At 44.7% G+C, this 21,216-nt stretch overlaps 1 protein-coding gene across 1 annotated transcript in view; it reads left to right on the top strand.

The window, feature by feature from the left end:
• RIPOR2 (RHO family interacting cell polarization regulator 2) overlaps window positions 1-21,216 on the top strand; it is a 72,789-nt gene that overhangs the window by 27,081 nt on the left and 24,492 nt on the right. The window contains 7 exon segments of the mRNA XM_054816540.1: window positions 10,455-10,581; window positions 11,688-11,843; window positions 12,494-12,572; window positions 12,780-12,803; window positions 13,234-13,287; window positions 16,043-16,192; window positions 17,169-17,232. Coding sequence (XP_054672515.1) covers window positions 10,455-10,581; window positions 11,688-11,843; window positions 12,494-12,572; window positions 12,780-12,803; window positions 13,234-13,287; window positions 16,043-16,192; window positions 17,169-17,232 — 654 coding nt within the window.

Genomic DNA, 21,216 nt, shown 5'->3' with positions numbered 1-21,216 from the left:
CAGTTGTGTGGGAGAGCGCTAACTGGCCCCAGCCAAATCTGTGCCAGCGGTTGCTGGAACAGGGTAACCTCCTTTGCCCCAAGGAGCAGAAAGCCCTTGCAGATTCAAGAGGGAACAGCTTTTCTGTACTGAGAAACTTGATAGCTACTGAAATGAAATGTGGTTTCAGAAAGCAGCAGTGAGGACAGCAGTTCTCCATAAAATTCTACGTATTTTTTTCAAGCGGTTTCTGTAAACAGTTGTGTGTCTATAAAGCCGTCCTGCTTTTTGCGCTGGCGGGCCGTGACTGCGAGGTGTAAAACAGCAGCGTGGGGACAGGGGGCTGGGATACCTGTGCCTCCCGGCCGGCCGCACGTGGCAATAACCTTCCTGGTTTTGCTCAGCTGCCCCATTGGTCGTCAGATCTCTTCTCCAGTACCAGCATCTTTAACACAGGCATTTCCAACAGGGACTCTTTACCTAGCAGACCCCCCTCAGCCCTTTATCCTGCATCACATCTCTTTCAGCTGCTCTTTACGGCTCCTTTAATGATCCTGGCTAGAGAAGATGGTGGTGGTTTGGGGGAAGTTTAGGCTGTTTGGTGGTATTAGATGTGCGCTGTTGTCTCCCATGCCTTTGAGGGTTTTTAAAATTGAAAAGATTTTAGGCAGAAGAATAATAACCTCTGCCATAACTTTAAATAAAAGTTTTAAAAGTCATATATGTAAGATCTACTGTAGCACAAGATTCAAGTCTTGAATTTAAATGAACAGAAGCCAAGAGACAAGAGAGTTACATTAGAGCACACAGCCTCTCTTGGCTGTGCATGGACAGTGTTCAAACACTTAATGTACTACAAGAGAGCTTCAGACGCACGCTATAGCCAAATATAAATGAAGTAACACAGGACTTTTATGGCAGTGCTCTGGCAATGGCCACACTTGTGAGGTGTCAAAAAGATTAAATAAATCCGTTGCTGCAATATTCATATCTGGGACAAGAACATCCAGCTTTAAAGATGTTCTGTCCTAAAACATGTAGCAATGCATCTTCAACAATACTTTAGTGAGCGATGCACCATTAAGACACCCCTTGAAATAGAACAATCATATAAACATTCAAGGCATTTTAAGTCACCCTAATCCCATGTATTTAAAGAGGAGCAGCAAAGCGTTTGTATCTCATTAACGACTGAAAGGATTTGACAACAATGATGTTTTACTTTCCTTTCAGGGATGAAAAGCCTATCTTATTTGTTTAATTTAGCTCACTCATGCTTATATTAGAGCGTACCTGGAGTGGATACCAAGTACAGCTACAGTTTCTCTGTCTTGGCCAAAGCAAAACAAATAATCTCTAGAGCAGCCCACTGGTTACCTAGACCATCCTACATGTGTCTACTTGATGCGTTTACTTTCCTGCAGATGCAGAGAGGTAGTAGTAGAGGTGGTAGCCTTGGCTGCCTGTCCCTGCCTGCGCTGCTGCTGTCTGCATTAAATGAGGGTTGTAAACAGCAGAACTGCTGGTGCAAAGTAATAAAAGAAAGCAGCACTCTTTAGGATGATTTTATATTAAACACTGCTGGGTCATTGCTTTTCTCTCATGCTAGTGAGAAGGTTTTTATGTTCGTTGCTTACACAATCTGAGAAAGCGAGGCCACTCTACTGCTTACACTTGACATCATACAAATTTAGGTCACTGCTCACTGTCATCGTGGATTTTGCCAAAAGACTCCCACCAGAGTTGCATCTATTAACATCAGGGCTGACTTACCCCACTTCTTCTCAGATCTTACTCGCTTGGGCTCGCCCAAATGTTACTGTTGGTCAGTAAGGGACAAGGGACACCACCAGTACCACTCTGGTTTCCTATGATTCCCCTACTGCTAATGGTCCCGACAGTGCAGAATAGGTTGATCACTTTTTGTGATCTGAGCTGAGAAGTTGAAATTCCACTCAACGCGCGTGGTCAGCCAGGCAGTGTTCAGCGGCATATGCCGAAAGAGGTAGAGAAGTAGCCAGGCTGCTGCTAAACAGAGTAATTCCCACAGCCCGTTTTGCATCCTGACAGTCTTACTACATCTCACAAGATTGCTCCTCGTAGTTTATCTCCTAATATAGGGATAGATAACAGAGCAGCACAACGTTTTCCATGTTTACTCCCACATAGCGCTGCCAGAATGACAGCGTGATCCGTCGCATGTGCAGGTCACTCGCGCTGACCACCGTCACGGATTCGGTGCACGGTGGGTTTAAAGCCCGAGATGATCATCCTGGATTGGTTTTCAGAAATGCTTTTTCTTTAGATTATTTGCCAGCACTTGAACAGCAGGGGGGCTTTGTTTTTAATTAATTCTTTAATTGACATAAAGAATAATCAATGATGAGTAGAATTGGACTTGACTTCTAATCAAAGATAATTCTGCATACCAGGGTGGGTTTGAAATGAATGAACGTCAAAGCTAATTAGACGGCCGGACTCTGATCCCTCAGCCACGCTGATACGTACTGTTACAGACCAAATTTTGCTTATCTATGCTAATGCCAGCTGAATATGATTGCTCTGTGTGCCTAGTGCTCTAAGGGAACGGCACTAGGGAGGGCCCCACGTGGGGGTCGTGCGCACGCTCACGCCAGCCGCCAGCGCGAAACAAATGGTGGAACTGTAAAAAACGAGGTCAGCTACCACGAAACCATCTGTCGTGCACGCGAGCCATTTAAGATCAAACTTATTTTCCTTGGGTTTATTACAGCAAAATAACTCATTTGCATTTCCCTCTCCTTATGTTTTCGGCACGTGCTAAACCAGGGGTAAGGAGCGGCGCTGTCGGGGTTTCTCTGGGGGGAGGTTAAGCTGAGGAAAGGGCAGTTTGCGGCTCCTCGGCCGGGGAAACGGGGCACGTACGGAGAGCTCTGGTGAAAGAGTAGCTACAAAAAGGGCAGGAAGAAAGTTAATCATGGTACGACACAGAAGGGTGCTGCTTTTACGTGAGCCACCACCGTTCATTATTTCTGTGCTAGTGAGGTGATGAGTGTTAGAGCCAAAGGCGTGTTTTACAGTAAAAATAAAAGATGAAGTTAAAAGTCCCCACACTGACTTTGGAACTTAGACTGGTGTGAAAGACGACCAATGCTTACTGAATTTATGGAGCTATATTGCGGTGGGAGCATCAGGTATCAGGTCCTATACATTTACAGCCACATATTCTTTACCATTTTGCTATTGACCCAGATTGTTAGCTTTTTTCTTACTATTATTATTGCTTTTTGGTTTATGTACTTCATCCAGTTTGGGTAGGAGGAGCAGAACAAACAGCATGAGCTATTCCAGATGGTAGACAACTTGTGTTTCTGCTCAGGGTGTCTAGTGAGGACCTAGCAAATACTGTAGGATTTGAGTTGAAAATGTCCTTACATACAACATAAAAAATGTTCTTCCGGAAATGAGACCATAAAGTACAAGTCTTGCTGTTAGTATCAAGTCTTGGGAAAAATATTATTTGAAACAAAAGCTAAAATTTGGTACCGAAGTACCCAAACCTAACATTTTTGTTTATTAGAAACAGGTAATGGTGCCTCGTCCTCACTTGCAGGGGTTTCTGCGTGGCAAAGCAGAGCTCCCAGCTATGGACTTAAGCAGAGCTATAAAAGATACACGAGTTACATAAACGCTTCTTTGTGCATTGTAAAAACCAAATCCACCCAAACTGCAGGTATTGAAATACAACTAAGAAAAGATAGAATCACTGCAGGCATCACTGATGCGGATAAAGCTGTCGGTGAGAAGGGCGCACAAGCCTTCAGAGAAATCCTACTGGATAGTCAGTGGCATGGGAGGTGAGGCTTGGATGTCCGTGGCAGGGGGAAGAAGAGACCCACCTCAGGCTGCCAGCGTGGGCAGCGTGAGCTGCCGTGGGCTAAACTAAGGTTCTTGTTGGTGCAAGAGATGGGACAGAAGTTTGCCTCCTTGTGCTGGGGCAGGAATACATGGCTATCAATGGCTTTGATGCCTGCCCAAGCATGACCCGGGTGCTCCCACATCTCCCATTTGAAAGAGAGGGAGCCATGTCACTTTAGCTCCTTCTCAGTGCAATACTTCTCTCCGCAGCCACGCTGGTAAGCCCACGTGGTTCTTTTTCTGTATGCTAAAATTAACGTTTGAAGCTCACAGATCTGCTGGCCTTTCACCGGCTGATGTAGGCTTGGGAAGTGTGCTTGTCAGTATAGCCATATGCTGCTATTTAGGAATATCTCATAGCCTTGGACTTTGATGGAACAAATGCACATGATTTTGTTCAGGCAACCAAGAATAGTTCTTCAGATGTATGTCTGTACAACTCTGGCAAATGCTACCCTGGACAAGGAAATAGCAGCCCAATCACTGGGAGCCTAAAATGTGCCATGAAAGTCTTAATTCATGTAATCCAATGACCAACAGAAGACAGCTTTCTACAGTTGCTTCCAGGAGATCCCATCCCACGGAAATATTCCTGGCACATTCAGTAATTATGAGCCTGTGCACTAATGCCTAAGAGTTTTTGTCCTAAAAGTGTAAAAACTCGTATGAAAGAATTAAATTTCTTGTGAAAGTTTTTATAATGCTCCTGAGAGCTCTTACCCATATATTACTGCCAAATTTTTATATTAAAAAAACATCCACAAGAATGTCTACATTATCGTCCAAGATGCATACCTCTCTGCCTTCTAGGAGTCTAGGCAACATGGAAACCATAAATTCCAGGTTGTTATCTGGGCTACTGGCCACACTGGCCTCATACTGCCAGGGTGATTCAATTAAGTCAGAAGGAAGAAGTTTGAAAATGAATATTAAAAATTACTAGACTTTAGGCTACAAAAGCAAGCGACACCAGCTGAAGGCGTACTGAATGAGCTTAGCATTGAACTGAGCCTGAGTGAGTTTAGAATTGAATTGTGCTCTTTGGGTTTATGAGTGCGAAGCAGAAAGACTTGGCTGGTTGGGAGGAGGACATGCCTTCTAGGGTGTAATCGGTTTCTTCTGTTATTGGATTTATTCTTTTGGAGATGCGCAGTCCTAAATGGGATCTTACTGCAGTTGAAAGTTTTTACCTTTGTAAGCTGGCCAGCTAGTCTGATAAGCAGAACGTAGACTTTGACATAGATGAGAGAGGAACATACTCATTTCTTTCATTATTCAAGAAGATACCAGTTCATTTGTTGGACATACCCCAGGTTTGCAGGTAGGAAATGTTCCTAGCATGCAACACAGAATCAGTTGACTTCTGTAGCAATCCACTCACAGCAGTTTAGTGGACTACCACGTCTTACCTTAACCTAAATAATTACCACCAAGTTTTAACGGACAGCCTGCAGACCACAGATCAGCAAAGGCAACAACATACAAACCATCTCACTGTAGGGATTTCAGCTCCTTAAATCCTGAATGGGCCTTGAAACATATCACACAAAAAAAATAAGATAGGAACAAAGGGTTATCAAGGGTCCCTTCACTCGCTTAGTCCTACCCCCCGTTCCCATTTAATCAAGGATTATACATAATCCCAAAGCGTCCTCGAAGCCTCTGTTCACAAACCCTCAGCTGCAGACAGCTCCCTAACATCCTGCAGCAAACCCTAGACTTGAAGACATAGCTGTAGCTGCTACAAGGAGAGAGCAGGAGGAATCAAGGGCACCATCAGCACTGGTATATTCATTGCAGCTTTACGTGGTTGCTAGCACACGTGTAATAAAACCAACTTCCCCTCATCACATGGTGAACAAAAAACTATTGTCTCCAGATTGGTCATGGGGAAAAAGCAAACAAAAAGGGACCGTGCGAAAGTCAGTCTAGATTTAGCAAATGTGTTTCTGACTGAATTTCTCCTCTCTTAGCTTGGATTGAAGTCCAAATTGTTTATCAAATATTTCAGCATTACGGGAGGTGGAGGTCCATGCTGAGGGTGATGAAGAGAGGGCAGCCCTGTCCAAGTGATGGGCTCGAGGGTCCCTTCCCCTCTCATTAGCTCAGGCTCAGCTGTTTCCCTGTTTCCAGACTGAAAGGAGAGCTGGGAAAGGGGACTTTTATTTCCCTGGGGACAGAGACATCATCAATTATCTGCCATTCCCTGCTGCAAGCTGTCAGTGACTAGGGAGGAGAAAGAGTACTGATGAGATTTCACCTTATCCCTCGACTCTGCTTATGGGCTCATCATTCATCTGCCGTGCACTTAGCATGGGCAATACTAATTATATTAATTATGTTCCTACACAGCGCACACTTATATTAGCAGTAAGCAGACTGATGACTTTTTAAAATGAAACATCAGTGGTTCATTAGCTATATAGATTTAAAAATGTAAGTGTACTCATTGCGTCCACTGCTGAGGTGGATCTCTCGAATCTCAAGAGCATTTAATACCACTTCAGATGTGCAATATGCTTTATATTGAGAGCAAAATGCGTACTGTATCTAGAAGACAGGGGCATTATATCAGGTAACTACTAAATGCAGACTTAGAAACTTGGTCACTGCCTTGGAGTAGCACCAAAATCCCCTTAGTAGTGTTCATCTACAGGGATACTGGTCAGGTCAGCAAGAGATCTGGATAAGTCCTTGTTGGCTGAGCCTTACTGAAATTATACTAGTGACTACATCTATGCATATAATCAGAATACAACTATATTATTAAATTCAGAGGTAGGTTTATTTAGTCGATAGCACAGAGGTCTGTGAATGGCTTAAGGGACAGGAAAAGAAATCCCCTTCTACAAAGTATATTACAACAGTGTGACAAATACTCGTCACTCAAAGTGTATTTGCTAGATGTAGGTATCATAAATAATCCATCAACGTGGTGCCTGTATGCAGCCACTGTCTGTGTGAATTTGGGCTAAGGGGCTGCTGCTGCTAGGCAGAGTCGGTGTGATTTTGTGAGGTCAGTTGGAAATATCTGAGATGTCAGCACTGTAAGTTTAAATCTTAAGAACAGATTGTGTTTGTACAATAGAGTCAACCTCTAACCTGACAAATTGAAAAGTAACTGAACAGAACTGGGAGATTTCATCAGTTCTGACTCTGTTACCTCCTTTTATCACAGTTTTCTTCTGTACAGAAATTAAACATACATTAATCACCAAGATTATATATCATATATAGAAAGAGCACAAGCCTATCTGGGCTCTGAGTTCTGACCATTTTATACAAAAGCAAAGCAGAAGTAGCTCCAGGCAGGTCTTCCATTTGCATTTCAATTGCACTTCTTCCACACTTCCTTCTGGTATCTTGAGGAAAGTCATAGCTACTAAAGCATTGCAAAGCCATGAGTGCTTGAGTAAAATAAATAAAATAAAATAAAATAAAATAAATAAATAAATTCCTTTTCCAAAATTTTTTTTCAGTTTCCCCAAAGCCAGAGAAAAACCTAAACGCTTCCAGTGCATGTGTATGTGGTCACACATGGATACAAGGATTTTGTTTGGAGTGAAACCCATTCATCTTTCATTCACATTAATACAGAAGATACTCATTGTGTGGGAGATGTTAGCATTTTGAGAGGTGTTTTGATTCTAAAGTAATTAAGTTTTTATAGCCAGTGTGGTTATGGCTAGTACCCAACTTCAAGTTTGGTTTTGTTCCCCTTATTTTCTGAGGAAGGGCTGATGTTTATGCAGTTAAATCTCCTCTGTCAGTGTTGTTTAGCTTCTACCCACATAGATCTCCAGATGCTGTCCTGGGGGGTGTTAATCATACTGTCAAACAGTGCTGAACATTTGCAAGGGATTTTCTGCTCCTTGGCACTCTGGGCCCAACTTTTAGTGCAAATCCTGTATGCAAATGGTAGCGTACAGCATGCAGCATAACTGACTTATGGTTATTTGCAGGTCGTTTCCGCTTTGTCTCTTGGGAGGTGGTTCCTGATGGGGTTTGAACTGTTAGACGTCAGCTGATGTGGCTAGACGCTGTACTGTCTACAGGGATGCAAGGTTTGATCCTGGAAGCTGCAAAGTGGCTTTTGCTAAGTGCTGGGTCTCAGCCCTGCAGAGGTGTGCTGAGAGCCTTAAGGAGCTAGGGGTGAGTTGGCCATGTTGGATGGGGCTTTGGGCAACCTGGTCTAGTGGAAGATGCCCCTGCCCATGGCAGGGGGGTTGGAACTAGATGGTCTTTGAGGTCCCTTCCAACCCAAACCATTCTATGGTTCTATGAGTGTAGGGCTAAATTTGGGCTCTCATTAACCAGACTCAAGTATCTCTGGCTGTGGGTGGAGCACGTTTACTCCTGTGTGAATTAGCCAAAGCGCATCCTCACTGCGGTTCCTCCTGAGCCTACGAGGAGCAGCTGTGCCCGAGCCCCTCCTGCTCCCACCCTCTCCCTTTCCCCTGGTCTCTCCTGGCCATGGGTTTCTGCCCAGCACGGGTGCTGATGGCACTGATCTGCCTGAGAGCAACTTCTCTGTCCCAAGGGTTTATCCTCACTGTGGATAAACTGGCACGGCCCTGAGCTGGACGTGCTGCTTCCAGGCTAGGCCAGGGAGAGGAACGGTGGAGCGCCATTATCTACTGGACGCAGTGGAGGAGAAAACTGGCCTTAATTGCTGTCCAGGTGGTATCTCTGATGGCATTCCAGTCACAGGGGGCAGCTCTTGCTTCTGAAACAGAAAGATTTATGCTGATTTGGTTGTGCAATAGAGAAAACTTCACGTTACCAGTAGCACTGGCAGTGTTGGGACTGGAAGAAATATTTCTGGCAGAGCTCTTGCAGAAATATTCCTGACAAAGCAGCTCCTCGGGCAATGCAGTCCTCTCCACGGAGAAGCAGTAGCTCACCACGACGCCTGATGTCACCTCAAAGAGTGTTTGCCCAGCTTAGTGCTACAAATTAAACATAACTGGACAGCACACGACATTTCCCCATGTATTTGCTTTCTGCAGTGAGTGTTTGCCGTGCAGGCACCACGTAGGTCTGGTGCTTATCTTTAATAAATACGTTCAGTTGCGAAGGCTTACATTACAAATCTGTGGCCTTCACAAGTGGGCTGCTTTTTTGGGTGCTTGTGATGACTCCTCGTCTACAGGGATGGGTTGGTGGTTTAGACTCACTCTCACCCTCTCGGTGCTGTAGGTCGCGGTTTCACAGAGCATCAACTCCGTGGCCTGCAAGCAGCTCCAGTCCCTGCCGTGCCGTCCTGCCTCGGCACCGAACTCACCCCTTGGCCCAGCTGTTGGAGTGAAATGGACTGGGGGCAGGCTGGGTCCAGCTTTTAAAATAAATGGAGAAAAAAATTATTAAACCCCCCCCTCTTTTTTTCATTTTTTGTCAGGTTATTTTTAAGCTGGCCTAGTTTCTCAGTGCAACGGTGCTAGTAGCTGTGCTGGCACCCCGGGAAGGAAGGAGGCGGTGAGAGGACGAGTCCTGCAGGACAGGGGAGCCAGTCCCTGGCAGCACCCGCTGACCAGTCCCCCCTTCTCCAGCATCCCCCTTCTCCTCCTGCTCCCTGCCCTGCTGCCTGGCCTCAGCTGGCCCTCATACTCCTCAGATGGCTCGGTGAGGCCATGCACTTCACCAGAGCAGCACAAGAGCAAGGCAGCAAAAAAATCTGCTTCGTTGTCTGTCAAGGGCAGCAAGCACCCAGGGTTGAGACAAGGAAAACAGCAGATCAAGGAGGAAAGGAAGAGGGAAGCATCCCCCTTACCCCTCGTGGCAGTAGCAACCTGATGGAGCTGTTGTGAACCACGGCACTTTGTGGGTGGGTTTGAAATCACCTTAGTTTGGTGTAGATGCCAAGCTGGGCATTGAAAATGGGCACACACACAGAGCAAGAGTTTCCTCACTGGGTGCTGAGGCCCCCCTGGACACATGAAATGCAGAGCATACGGTGCCTGGAGCTTGTTTACTTGCCTCTGTTTTGGTGGAGAGCATGCTTCTCTCATCACGGCACGTACACCCACTGCGTCTACCTTCTCAGCAGCCAGGAGGGAACAGCCACGGGGAAAATGAGCAAGGATCAAAGGCGAGCTGCAGGACTTGATTCATGCTGAATGAACCCTCTTTTTTTATTTTATTATATGTAATAACACTTTGTGGTGTTGGTGAGTGCCCCTTAAGAGCTCTGCACACTCCCAAAATAATCTCCAGGACACCTTGATTTAGCAGATGGGGACACCAGGGCTGGGAGCGAAGCATGCCAAGCATGGCAGAAATCAGGGATGGCGTTGGGATTATCATGCTGTGGCATCTAGTTTCCAGTCCCACATCCAGACCCTCTTTGTGTCTCTGGCACATTTTCAGTAGACCCTGGGCTACAAGTCAGAAGTGAAAATAGGACCATTTTATTTTTGAGGCAGGACAATTTGACAACGCGAACAGATTCGTGCCCTGGCTCACGGCCCCTCATGGGGTTCAGTTACCCCCTACCATGACTGATGGACACCAGGCAGTCCTGGCTTACTGCCTGCCTGCTACCCTCCATCGTCACTGACCTGCTTTCTGTTGTTTTTCAGGAATATCTTCCAGGCTCCCTGAAATCATGTCAATAGGATCACATTCATTCTCTCCAGGAGGTCCTAATGGGATTATTAGAAGCCAGTCCTTTGCTGGCTTCAGCGGGCTTCAGGAGAGACGCTCCAGGCAAGTGCAGTGCTCTCTAAGGGGAATTTCCAAATCGGGCCCCTGGGGTTTAGGGGGTGAAGGTGGAAAAGAGGTGAGAGAGGACTTCCTTCTCTCTGACTTGCCAAAGAAAGCCTTCTAGGCTAAAATCTCTCAATATATTGTTTGTATAACTAAGCTGTTGCCCTCTGCCTTAGCTACCAAGTGCCTGGTTGCCTCTCCCCCATTAATGCAGGGCTTCCTCACATGCCTCAGAGCTGTGAGAGAATTTCAGAGAATCATTTTAATTTACTAACTTATGCAGTGATCTTTTCAACGTGTGAAATGTGCAGGAACATGATACACTTCCCACCGCCCCCAGTTTAAGACGGTTGCTACCTGAAAGACAGTTTTCTCATTGCCATGCTGCTATGAATTCAAAGCAACTCCGTTTCCCTTGCAGGGCTGCCTTCGTGTCCTGCTGGAAACAGGGCAGAGCTGGGCTGCAGAGCCTTTCCTTGCACCGCCCCTTAGCTAGGCAGTACTTAGGGCTTTGAGTCAGGCACTTACCAAGTCATCCAGTCCCTGCTACCCCCAGAGGCTACTTTACAATCAGTTTTAACTTGTGTGAAGACTCTGAGTGCCAGACCACCAGTTAGCAATTGAGGAGGAATGGCAGGCAAAAGGTCCTCGTCCAAAGGCAAGAGCAGTGGTGTGATGCTGTCCTCCAGACACACTCTTAACCGTGCCCCAATCTTTCTTAGGAGCCCCCAGGCTTTATGCCTGAGATTATCTGGGTTCCCCTTTGTTTCTAGCACCTGGATGTAGCTCAGCCCTTTTTATGGCTGTGGCTGAGCAATATGAGGCAGGACAGGCATGGTATAAGACAGAGAAACGTCTGATGAGCCTCAGACTCAGCCTGGCATTTCCAGACCGGCATTCGTATCTCGGCAAGGCAACTGGCACATCAAAAGCTGACAGCACGTGTCCCAGGCTTAACCTGTAAACAAAGGCAGGCCTTTATATGGCAGGCACAGAAGCAGATTCGTTTCTGCTAGCAGAGATAATATCAGAAGATTTCTTGAAGCTACGCTCCTTTGAGATCATGATTTATAGGGCTTTCCTCCTCTTTGATGTTCATTTTGCAGGTGTAACTCCTTTATTGAAAATTCCTCTGCACTCAAGAAGCCCCAAGCAAAGGTGAAGAAGATGCATAATTTGGGCCATAAGAACAGCACCACACCCAAAGAGCCCCAGCCTAAAAGGATGGAAGAGGTCTATCGAGCCCTGAAGAATGGCGTGAAGTAAGAGCCCTTATCCTGCTTGTTGATTGAAGGTTTCTATGACATTTTAGAGCCTAGAGAAATATATCACAGGAACAGGGAAGGGATCCTTAATCATAGGAGAGGATCGTACACCTCTTGGAGCCTGGATTTTAACACTTACTTAAGATCTGAAATATTTGTACAGGAAGCAGGAATACAGGGGGCAGAATCCCATTTCCACTCAAATTGCTAGGAAAGCTCCCAAAGGCTGGGATTTCAACATTAGATTTTTTTTTTCCTCAGAATTTCCTAGAGTCCTATCAGAGGCTCATATCACCCTTAAGACAAAGTCCCAGACGATAATGGGGCTTTTACCAGCCAGATACAAGAGCAGTGACTGGAAGCCACCAGCCCATAAACTAAGCAGCAGATTAGCTTACTTGAAACTGGTCATTCAGCGTAAGGAGAACACCAAGTTCTTACACACAGCTAAATAAGTGACTCCTATTTATTCCCAAAAAGGCAGCAGGGAGCTGCTTTTAGGACAGATGATCGTAATGAGTTTTTGTCAGAACACAGATCGAATGAGGAAAGCCATTTGTGGTGCAGATTTTCTTTTAGGATGGTCAGCAGCCAGCTTGGTATGTGCTGCAGAGCTCATGCATCCCTTCTCTGGTTTGTGTTTACAGCGAGTATCTGGAAGTTCACCAGACAGAGCTGGATAAGTTGACTACTCAGTTAAAAGACATGAAAAGAAACTCACGCCTGGTACGTGTCACACTTTTTCATCATGCAGATGCACAGTAACCTTCTTGAGGTGCTGGAGCAGCCAGGGAGTGGGAGCGGGATATAGGGAATTTGCATTGATGCAATAGCCTCGGTCTTGTTTGTGATTTTTATTGACTGACAAACATTACTTTCTCGTGGTGCTGTTACGTTGCAAAATTAATCACAGTTTCATTTTCTCTGTTGCAGGGAGTCCTGTACGATTTAGATAAGGTATGTTACCCTCTTTGACGCTGGTTTTGCAAGGAAGCATTATTATCCATATGATGTACATAGCTGGCATGGGAAACCTCTCTCAGCTAGATCTACTAGCCAGGCCAATACCATCGAGGGAGAGGTTACCAGACAATTTGATCTTTTCTTTTTTGCTTTTTTAAGAATTCAAAAAACTAGGGAAATCCTATCAAAGAAAAAGTCTTTTTTGTTTAAAAATATAGTAGGTACAGAAGTCAGTGAGCTCCATTGCCAGCAGCAGATTAATGGTAGTGAGGTGGGACAGCTGAGGCCAGATTCCTGGGCAACGAAACCTTGTGTGTTTTAAGGAGGAGTTTCTCAGATTCATAGGGACTAGCAAAGCTAGGGTAGCAGTGTCTTATTGATTTATTTGAATATGCCTCACCCTCTGCCTCTTCCTTTCCGTCAGCAAATCAAAGCGGTCGAAAGATACATGAGAAGGCTGGAGTTCCACATTAGCAAGGTAATGAGTGCTCCTATCATCTTTCTTCTGCATCTGCTCCTACGTTTATTAGGAAAACAAACCCTTGGCCTTCTGCTGCCCCTCTGCTCTGGGGAGGCTGCCTTGATGAAGCCTCTCCCAGATTCGTTATTTTTACAGTGATGGGCTGGTGGTCGGAGCCAAAGAAAGGGTTTCCACGTGGTTTGTAGCCCCTGAGGTCCAGCCATGCCCCAAGACACTCCTGCCCACTTTTAGGTACAGAGAGAACATAGGGTCAGACACTTGCTGGGAAAAATCTATTTCACTGCATGCTTATTGTTAAACTGTAGGTAGAAAGAGAGTTGCATCTGAAAGTAATTTAATTCAGCAGTTGTCTCTACTGTACGCAGCAGCTAGATTGGATTTATTCCTGGATTTCACTGCTAACACTTCTGCGGCGTGGTTTGGGGCCCACATCCACTTAACTACATTGGTGAGAATATTCAGTAGAGGTACTTGTGATTTATACTAATACATTTTAGAGCTGGACAAAATCCATGGCATGTATTCTCTTACTTATAAACATATCTGCTAGCAATTAGTTGCTTTTCTGAGCCTGACAAAAGAATGAATTATTTTTGACGGATGAAATGTCTTTTGAGAGTCATTTGAAAAGCATTTGCGCAGCTTGAAGTGCTCCAATTATGACAACCCATCCAAACCTTTTAATTTCAGTCTTCTTTTACTCTTGGAGCCAAAAAAAAAAATAAAAATCATCAGGTGATAGACTGAAATTTTGTTCCACAAACAACCTTCTCTCTTGCTGGCGACATGAATGGCAAAATTAGTGCTTAAAGAACATTTCCATTCAAGTCCTTCCCACTCCAGCCTGCTCAGAGCTAATGGTTTCTGGGCTTATAATAGGACTGAAAAGCACCAAACAAGAGGTAACACTGGTCAGTATTACTCAAGCTTGCCACGTACATCAGTTCACTTTCCGTAACCCACAGCAACAGAGACAAAAGGAACCAAGTCGTGCTGCGCTAAAGCTTACAGGCTTGGGCAGGTAAAGAAACATCTTTGTTTCTGATGGCAGAGAAGGTCTTTTTCAGCTGTACCGAATCAAGGCCACGGCAATGCGTTCTGCCGTCTACCCACCGCCACTCTGTACAGGAGGAAAAGCAAGGAAAACAGGATGCGCAGCAACAGACCCCACGTATTTAGGGGGGCGGATGAGCATGTCCTGGCCGCGCTCGCATGGGCAGGGGCAGGACATCAGCCCCGGGCTAACTCTCCACCCTGATGGCAGAAGTAAATACCAAGTGACAGCTATTTATAGTAGCTGTCTTTAGCTTGCTGATTCACAAGAGAAATAGGAGTAGATATGACTCCAAGAAGCTTTTTTTGTAACGTTGAAATGGCAAAATGCTACCTGTGCCTCCGTTATCCTTTGCTGAACCCTTTCACTTTGCTAAGCAGTCTCTGTTTTGGTTAGAGGTCACTCAAGTCAGAGGCTTCGGCCATTGGGAATCCCAGCTAGCCTTGTAAAAGTTGACCTAACACTTTGAAGCTGTCAGGAAGACCAGTCCCGCTACAAAAAACCCACTGTTGAGCATCAAGCACTATGGGGCACAGAGTGATTGCTTGATGTCAGAGATAACAAAGGAAAAAAAGTTATTCTAGGTAAAAAACAAGTATTGTCCTATCTTAGCAGGGACAGTAGAAGCAGAAAGAAGATACAGCTTCCTCTATTCCTTTCCTTCTCCTCACCCTGATAAAGTCAGATTAGAAAACCTACATCTCCTGTTTCTGGCAGATTAAGTTTATATAAATAAATACCACTACATATAGCTGGTGCGTGTATATATATATATATATATACACGCACCAGCTATACCACTGTAGACTCCCACTGAACAGCTCAGATGGAGTAAATGTATACAATCAGTGCAGGGATCAGAGGGAAAAGAGAAATCAAAGCATGAGACACACGTAAATCCATTGCACTCTGAAGCTGGATTCAGGTGAGACTTTAAACTGTGTGAGTAGGTTTTGCAAAACTGCCAGAGTGCTTACAAAATGTTGGGTGCCTAAGTCATGCCAAAGGACTTTGAGAAGATGACTAGGCAATTATGTGAATGCTTGTGGAGCTGAAGTTCAAAACTTCATTAATTTGACATCAACTGTTTCTAAGTCCTTTACTTGCGTTGATTCTGATTGTGACTCGCAGTTTCTGGAGGATAGGCGGTGAGAATTAAAAAAAAAAAAAAAAATCACTCCCTGCTTCCAATTTTACCTATTAGTCAAATATTGCAACAGCCTTGATCCACAGCTGCTGTTAGCAACACGGGAGACCGTGCCAGCCCTGTTAAATGTACCTTTTAATGTGTCCAGTCCCCTTTGGCAGTGTGGGTGTTGGAGTTGCCTTTGAAAGAGCTCTTCCACACCGATGAATTTGAGAAGCTCGCTGCATGCCTGCCCTACCATTACGATAGTACGTAGCCCAGACAGGGAAAGAAGGGAGTAGCAATGGTTAAAGGCACGCAGGGCAGGCAGGTGAATTGCTGGCAGCATCTGGTGTTGCTGTAACGAGATTTTGACAGTGGAAGCTATTTTTATCTTGTGATTCTTTTTCACAGACTGTAACAGTATCACAGCTTCGTTTGCTCACCCCTTCCAATGGATCTAACAGCTTGGCTTAGTTTTCTTGTAATGCAAATGACTTCATTGTTTGTTGGTTTTATTTTGTTGGGTTTTCTCAGGTTTTTTTTCAATGCACCCTCATTGTTCCCACTAGGTGGATGAGCTTTATGAAGCCTATTGTATCCAAAGACGTCTCTGTGATGGTGCCAGCAAAATGAAGCAAGCCTTTGCAATGTCTCCTGCCAGCAAAGCAGCTCGAGAGAGTTTAACTGAAATCAACAGGAGTTACAAGGAGTACACAGAGGTATGTCCTCATCAGTTTAGTCTTTTGCTCTCACGCTGTTTGAAGGCCATGGGAACTTTGCCACTGATTTTCACTGAGAATTTCATTCAGATAAAAGAATTAAAAGCAAATGCAGCAAAGAAGAATTATTATTTATTTGTTTGTCTTCAGGTGAATATCTGATGACTTACAAAGACAGGTTCCATGGGCCCAAAGGGTTCCTTGAAATAATAATGTTTATGTTTGAGAAGAGCAGGATTATACCCAGGAATTGCTGCACATGAAAAAAAGCATGAATCTGCCCCAAACCTACATATATTCTACATATGTATATACATATATATGTCTTTCCCACCCCATGGACTTTGGGATGGCAGGTTGGCTGGAACCCATGTGTATACAGATGTCTGCTGCATCCCATCCAGTTTTACTTGCTGTGCTCAGCATCAGTGTTATTAAACAGGCAGTAGATGAAGAAAGGTCCAATAGTGTTGCAAACATCCCAGCACACAAGCTGTGACAGCCTTCCGAAATCTGAAGGAAGAACCAGTGAGGGTCTGTTACCTGTCCCCCGCAGTCTTTTTTTTTACTTAACATAGTCCACATTTCTCGAGAGATTAAAAACATGCTGGGAGCCATTTTGGCATGGAGCTGCTGCTGGCACATGTCCTGGCTGGAGAGGACTGGGACAGTGACCAGGTTACGCTTCAAGATCCACAACCGCCCTCTGCCAGCAGGAGGATTAGAGCACAAAGAAGAAGAGCATGGGGTTACATTCAGCTTTGGTGCGAGCAGGCATAGCTCGACTGCCATTTTTAGGGCCAGACCTAGCTAAAGAGCGAGGATGGCTCTGGTAGATTGATTTTATTGCAAAATATCTTTCATCTGCATAACAGAATCTTTCCTTCCAAATAGACCTTAAAAAAAAGAAGAAAATAAAAAAAAAAAGAAAAGAAAGAGGGTTTGTCTGACCTCCCTGTTCTGTTTTCCAACACAGAACATGTGTACCATAGAAGCAGAGCTGGAAAACCTATTGGGGGAGTTCTCCATCAAGATGAAAGGTAATTGTCTTTTCACCTTTTCCTTCTTTCTCCCTGAATGGTAGCGGTCTCTTTGCACATTAGTGAGGGCATCATGACATGCTAGCATGACGTGTATTTACGGTAGGTGTGGTTTTCCCCCACTGCACCCTCTGCTGAACCTTCATACCCCCAACTTACACCCCTGCCTGGTAGAAAGGATCACAGAGCCAGGAACATCAAAGCTTACAGAGACACTTTCTGAGATGCTGCTTCTTATCTTCAAGGCTAATTACTTCCCTCAAATACTCCTTGCAACAGCCAAAGCAATTCAATTTTGAAGGCTGCTGTACCTTTTGCCTCTATTTCCATAATCCTTTAAGAAGGTGACTGGGAAATTATGTGAATGCCCATGGAGCTGAAGTTCGAAATACTTTCCTAATTTGACATCAGCTGTTTCTAAAAGTCCTTTACTTTTGCTGATTCTGAGTACTACTATTTTGGAGCAAATGTAAAAAAGCAAAGACCTGGGGGTAGTTTACCATTTAAACACCTAGATAACTCAGTGGTGGTATTCACCTTTCAGTTTATTCACTGTCTTTATGACAGGGGACTTTATGGGTTTGAATACAATGGAATCGGTTTTATCTGAAGCCTCAGTGAATCACCAGGTATTGCTAATTCTGTTATCCCTTTAACACTCAATGTCTTAAAGAACAGATTGTGGGGGGATCTTTTTTGGATCTTCAATCACTGCCTTGAAAATAGTTCTATAAACCAAAATCAGCATCTAAATATTCACGCACTTTTAATTCTTCACTTGAAATCTTGCCATTTAAAATATCACAGTATTGCTGATGGAGTTTTTAGAACTCACAAATCTCATACAGGGTTTTGATTCTGCATGCCTTGTCACTGTTGTGAGTTAGTTGTGTCCCAGGGTTGCAGTGCATGAGACATGATCCAGCTTAGATCAAGTTAAAATAGTTACTCCATGCTTCCATACTAGAGAAAACGAGTGCAGCAGCTATTTTAGTTCTCTTAGCTCCATCCCACAGCACCAAACCTCAGGTTTAAAAGCCCCCACTCTTAGGTACTGGAAAGGCAATCAAAGATGGATAGATGGAAAGTTACAAGATGGACACACAGAGCCTGAGCCAGATATTTCTATACAAAAACCCACAGCAGAACTGCAGCGTGGACGTGCTGAAGGAAACATGAGGTCATGCAGGGAATTGCATCAGGCCAGGTCCCTCAGAGCGTTTCCTTACTTGCTGTAAATGTAGTGCGATGTACAGTTCCTGACAGCAGGACATGTTGCAGAAGGCGTCATGGCATTGCAAATGACTGGTCCCTTCTCTTTTGAATGCCCAAATCCTCCAGCAAAGCTCAAGAGCTCTTGAGAAGCCAGGTGCTGCGCTCACATGCAGGAGCAGAGCACAAACCACAAACAACAGCTACTTTTGAATACAGTTCTCGTAACGTAAAGAAGCCCAAATTGGAAAATAGCAAAGAAAAATGTCGTATCATTAAGTATTCTCTAATTAGGGCATCTAAGATATCTATCTAGATAGTTTTCTCTAGGAATAGGAATCCAATAGGACAATCCAGCCATTGCTATTGCTAAAGCTCACAACAGCTCTAGCACAAAAGCTTACAGATCATGCAGCAAGCTTCCCCCTTATGTTACACTGCAGCACATCCAGCTAACTTTAGGATCTAATTTAAAATCAAAGCATTCCTCTCCCCAAAGCATATCTGTTCATAGCCATTCCAGTGAAAGTTATTTTTATTTTGTGCCCTCTGTCACTTACACTGAAAGTAAGCCAATGTACACAGTGCTGACAGGAAGCAGGAGACCCACACTGTGTTTTTATGACTGATATTTAAAAAAAAAAAAAAAGCATCATCATTTTTCAAAATAAAGATAATAAACTTGCCAGCAGGCTTTGATTACTGTTCAGGAGTAATCAGCTGTTGAAATTAAACAGGAAAACCCAGTGTGAACATTTAGAAGTCCCTGTATGGAATCTGCATGTCCTGTTATGCTGTATAGGGAAGTGCCCCTATACATGTTGGAAGTGCCAGGACAGCAGGAAGTGAAATGCCCAGCTGTTTCACACAGGGAGAGCGATACGCTGGCCTAACGCACCAGGGGCTCTGCAACACTGAGCCCAGCACCAAAGTCCATGCATCCAGCATGCTGCACATGAGCAGAGCTGTATGTGCTGCATGAACTGATGCCTTCAGGTGGCCCTGCCACCTTGCCACAGCCACATAATGGCCGTATCTCCTAATTGCTTATGCTGAAGCCCCAGGAGCTACCTCCCATCTCATAGTTTCACAGAATCACAGAATGGCAGGGGTTGGAAGGGACCTCTGGAGATCATCTAGTCCAAACCCCTTGCTAAAGCAGCATCACCTAGAGCAGGTTGCACAAGATCGCGTCCAGGTGGGTTTTTGGTATCTCCACAGAAGGAGACTCCACAGCCTCTCTGGGCAGCCTGTTCCAGTGCTTGGTCACCCTCACAGTGAAGTTTTTTCTCATGTTCAGATGGAACTTCCTGTGTTCCAGTTTGCACCCATCTGCATTACAAGCCCAGGACAGTGCTTTTACAAAGGCTTGACATTTGAAATGGTACAATAGAGCCATCAGGTCCTACCATACATTTAGTCCCTAAATGCCACTCAGTTACCAAAAAGTACCTATATCCCCTGTAATCACATCAGTGTTTAGCCCCCTCTTCATCAGGATGAAGAGACTCGACCAGCGCTGACCACTGCAGGAGCTCAGTTCCAGGTTCTCCTCTCCTGCCCCTTCCTGCTGTGTCTCTCTGCCCAAGCCACTGCCTCCACAATGTCCATATGGAGTTTTAAGCTGTGTTTCCCCACTCACCCTCCCACCCCATCCACTGAGCAAAGAAAGGACCTTTTATTTTCCTCAGATACTTTCAGTGACGTCCCAGCAGAGATCAAATTCACTTATAAAAGCATGCCTGGGGAGAGAGAAGCAGCAGTGGAGTGCTAGTAAGCTTAAATTATTTATAAACAGTAAATAAATTAGAAAGGAATTGGTAATATGAGCTCTGCACAAGGGCCTATCTGTTCTGCTAAACAGTAAGATGAGTGAAGAAAACTGTTTTCTGGTCAAAGAAATGGAAGAGGAGGATCCGCAGACCACAGGAACAGGCCATGACTGCATGCAGGGGCCTAGTTGGTCCTACAGTCCAGCTAGCAGGACTAATTCAGCCCGGTAAATAAAGCCAACATTAGCATTCACCTTACTTGCCTTGATTTTAACACACTCATATACGTTCAGCCGTGGCATTTTAGGATAACTGCAGCCCAAAGACCCCAGAAAGTTTGTTCTCGTTCCTTTTTCTGCCACAGGCTTTGTATTTGTCCTCAAACCGGTTTCTTTGGGCGTTCCAACACTAGAGGCATAGTTTTAGGCTTACCCGGCAAAGCTGGGTAAATTTTTATACAAAACAAGTGCAGTAGCCACCTACTGAGGAGATCTGTGAGAAAGCAGAGGTTCTCTCTGTGGAGGCAGAGGATTACATTAATGGAAACCAACTAGTTGCATCCGGTAGAAGTATAGGTCACAAGGCCAGGAGAGGGACTGGTAACGTCCTTGGGATTTCAGGATGGTCACAAGCCTCAGGAAACTTTCCATTTCATATGCGCAGTGCCAATATAAAAATAGCACCATCATGCCCTGCCTTTAAAAAAATAAAAATAAAAAAGCAAGCAAGCATATACCACAAGTGTTTTGCTGCACTACTCCCCTTCTGGGGAAAGATGGGATACATCTCCTGTTACAGGTGTCAGTCATGTTTCTTGATGTACTTACTATTGAAAGATACTTGGATCGTATGGAAATGATAATGTTATGGAAATGCCAAACAGAGGAAGTCCCTCTTGTGGTTCTATTAAGATGTACTAAAAAGGAATCTGTGTTAAAATGTATAGCTCAGTCTGGTTAGTGTTAAGCAGCAAGCACTACGTGGTAATCAGCAGCTCGCC

Source organism: Grus americana, chromosome 2, assembly GCF_028858705.1.
Source record: "Grus americana isolate bGruAme1 chromosome 2, bGruAme1.mat, whole genome shotgun sequence".
NCBI classification, from domain to species: Eukaryota; Metazoa; Chordata; class Aves; order Gruiformes; family Gruidae; genus Grus; species Grus americana.
Note: the sequence above shows the minus strand (reverse complement) of the source record. Positions and strands in the feature narration are given on the sequence as shown.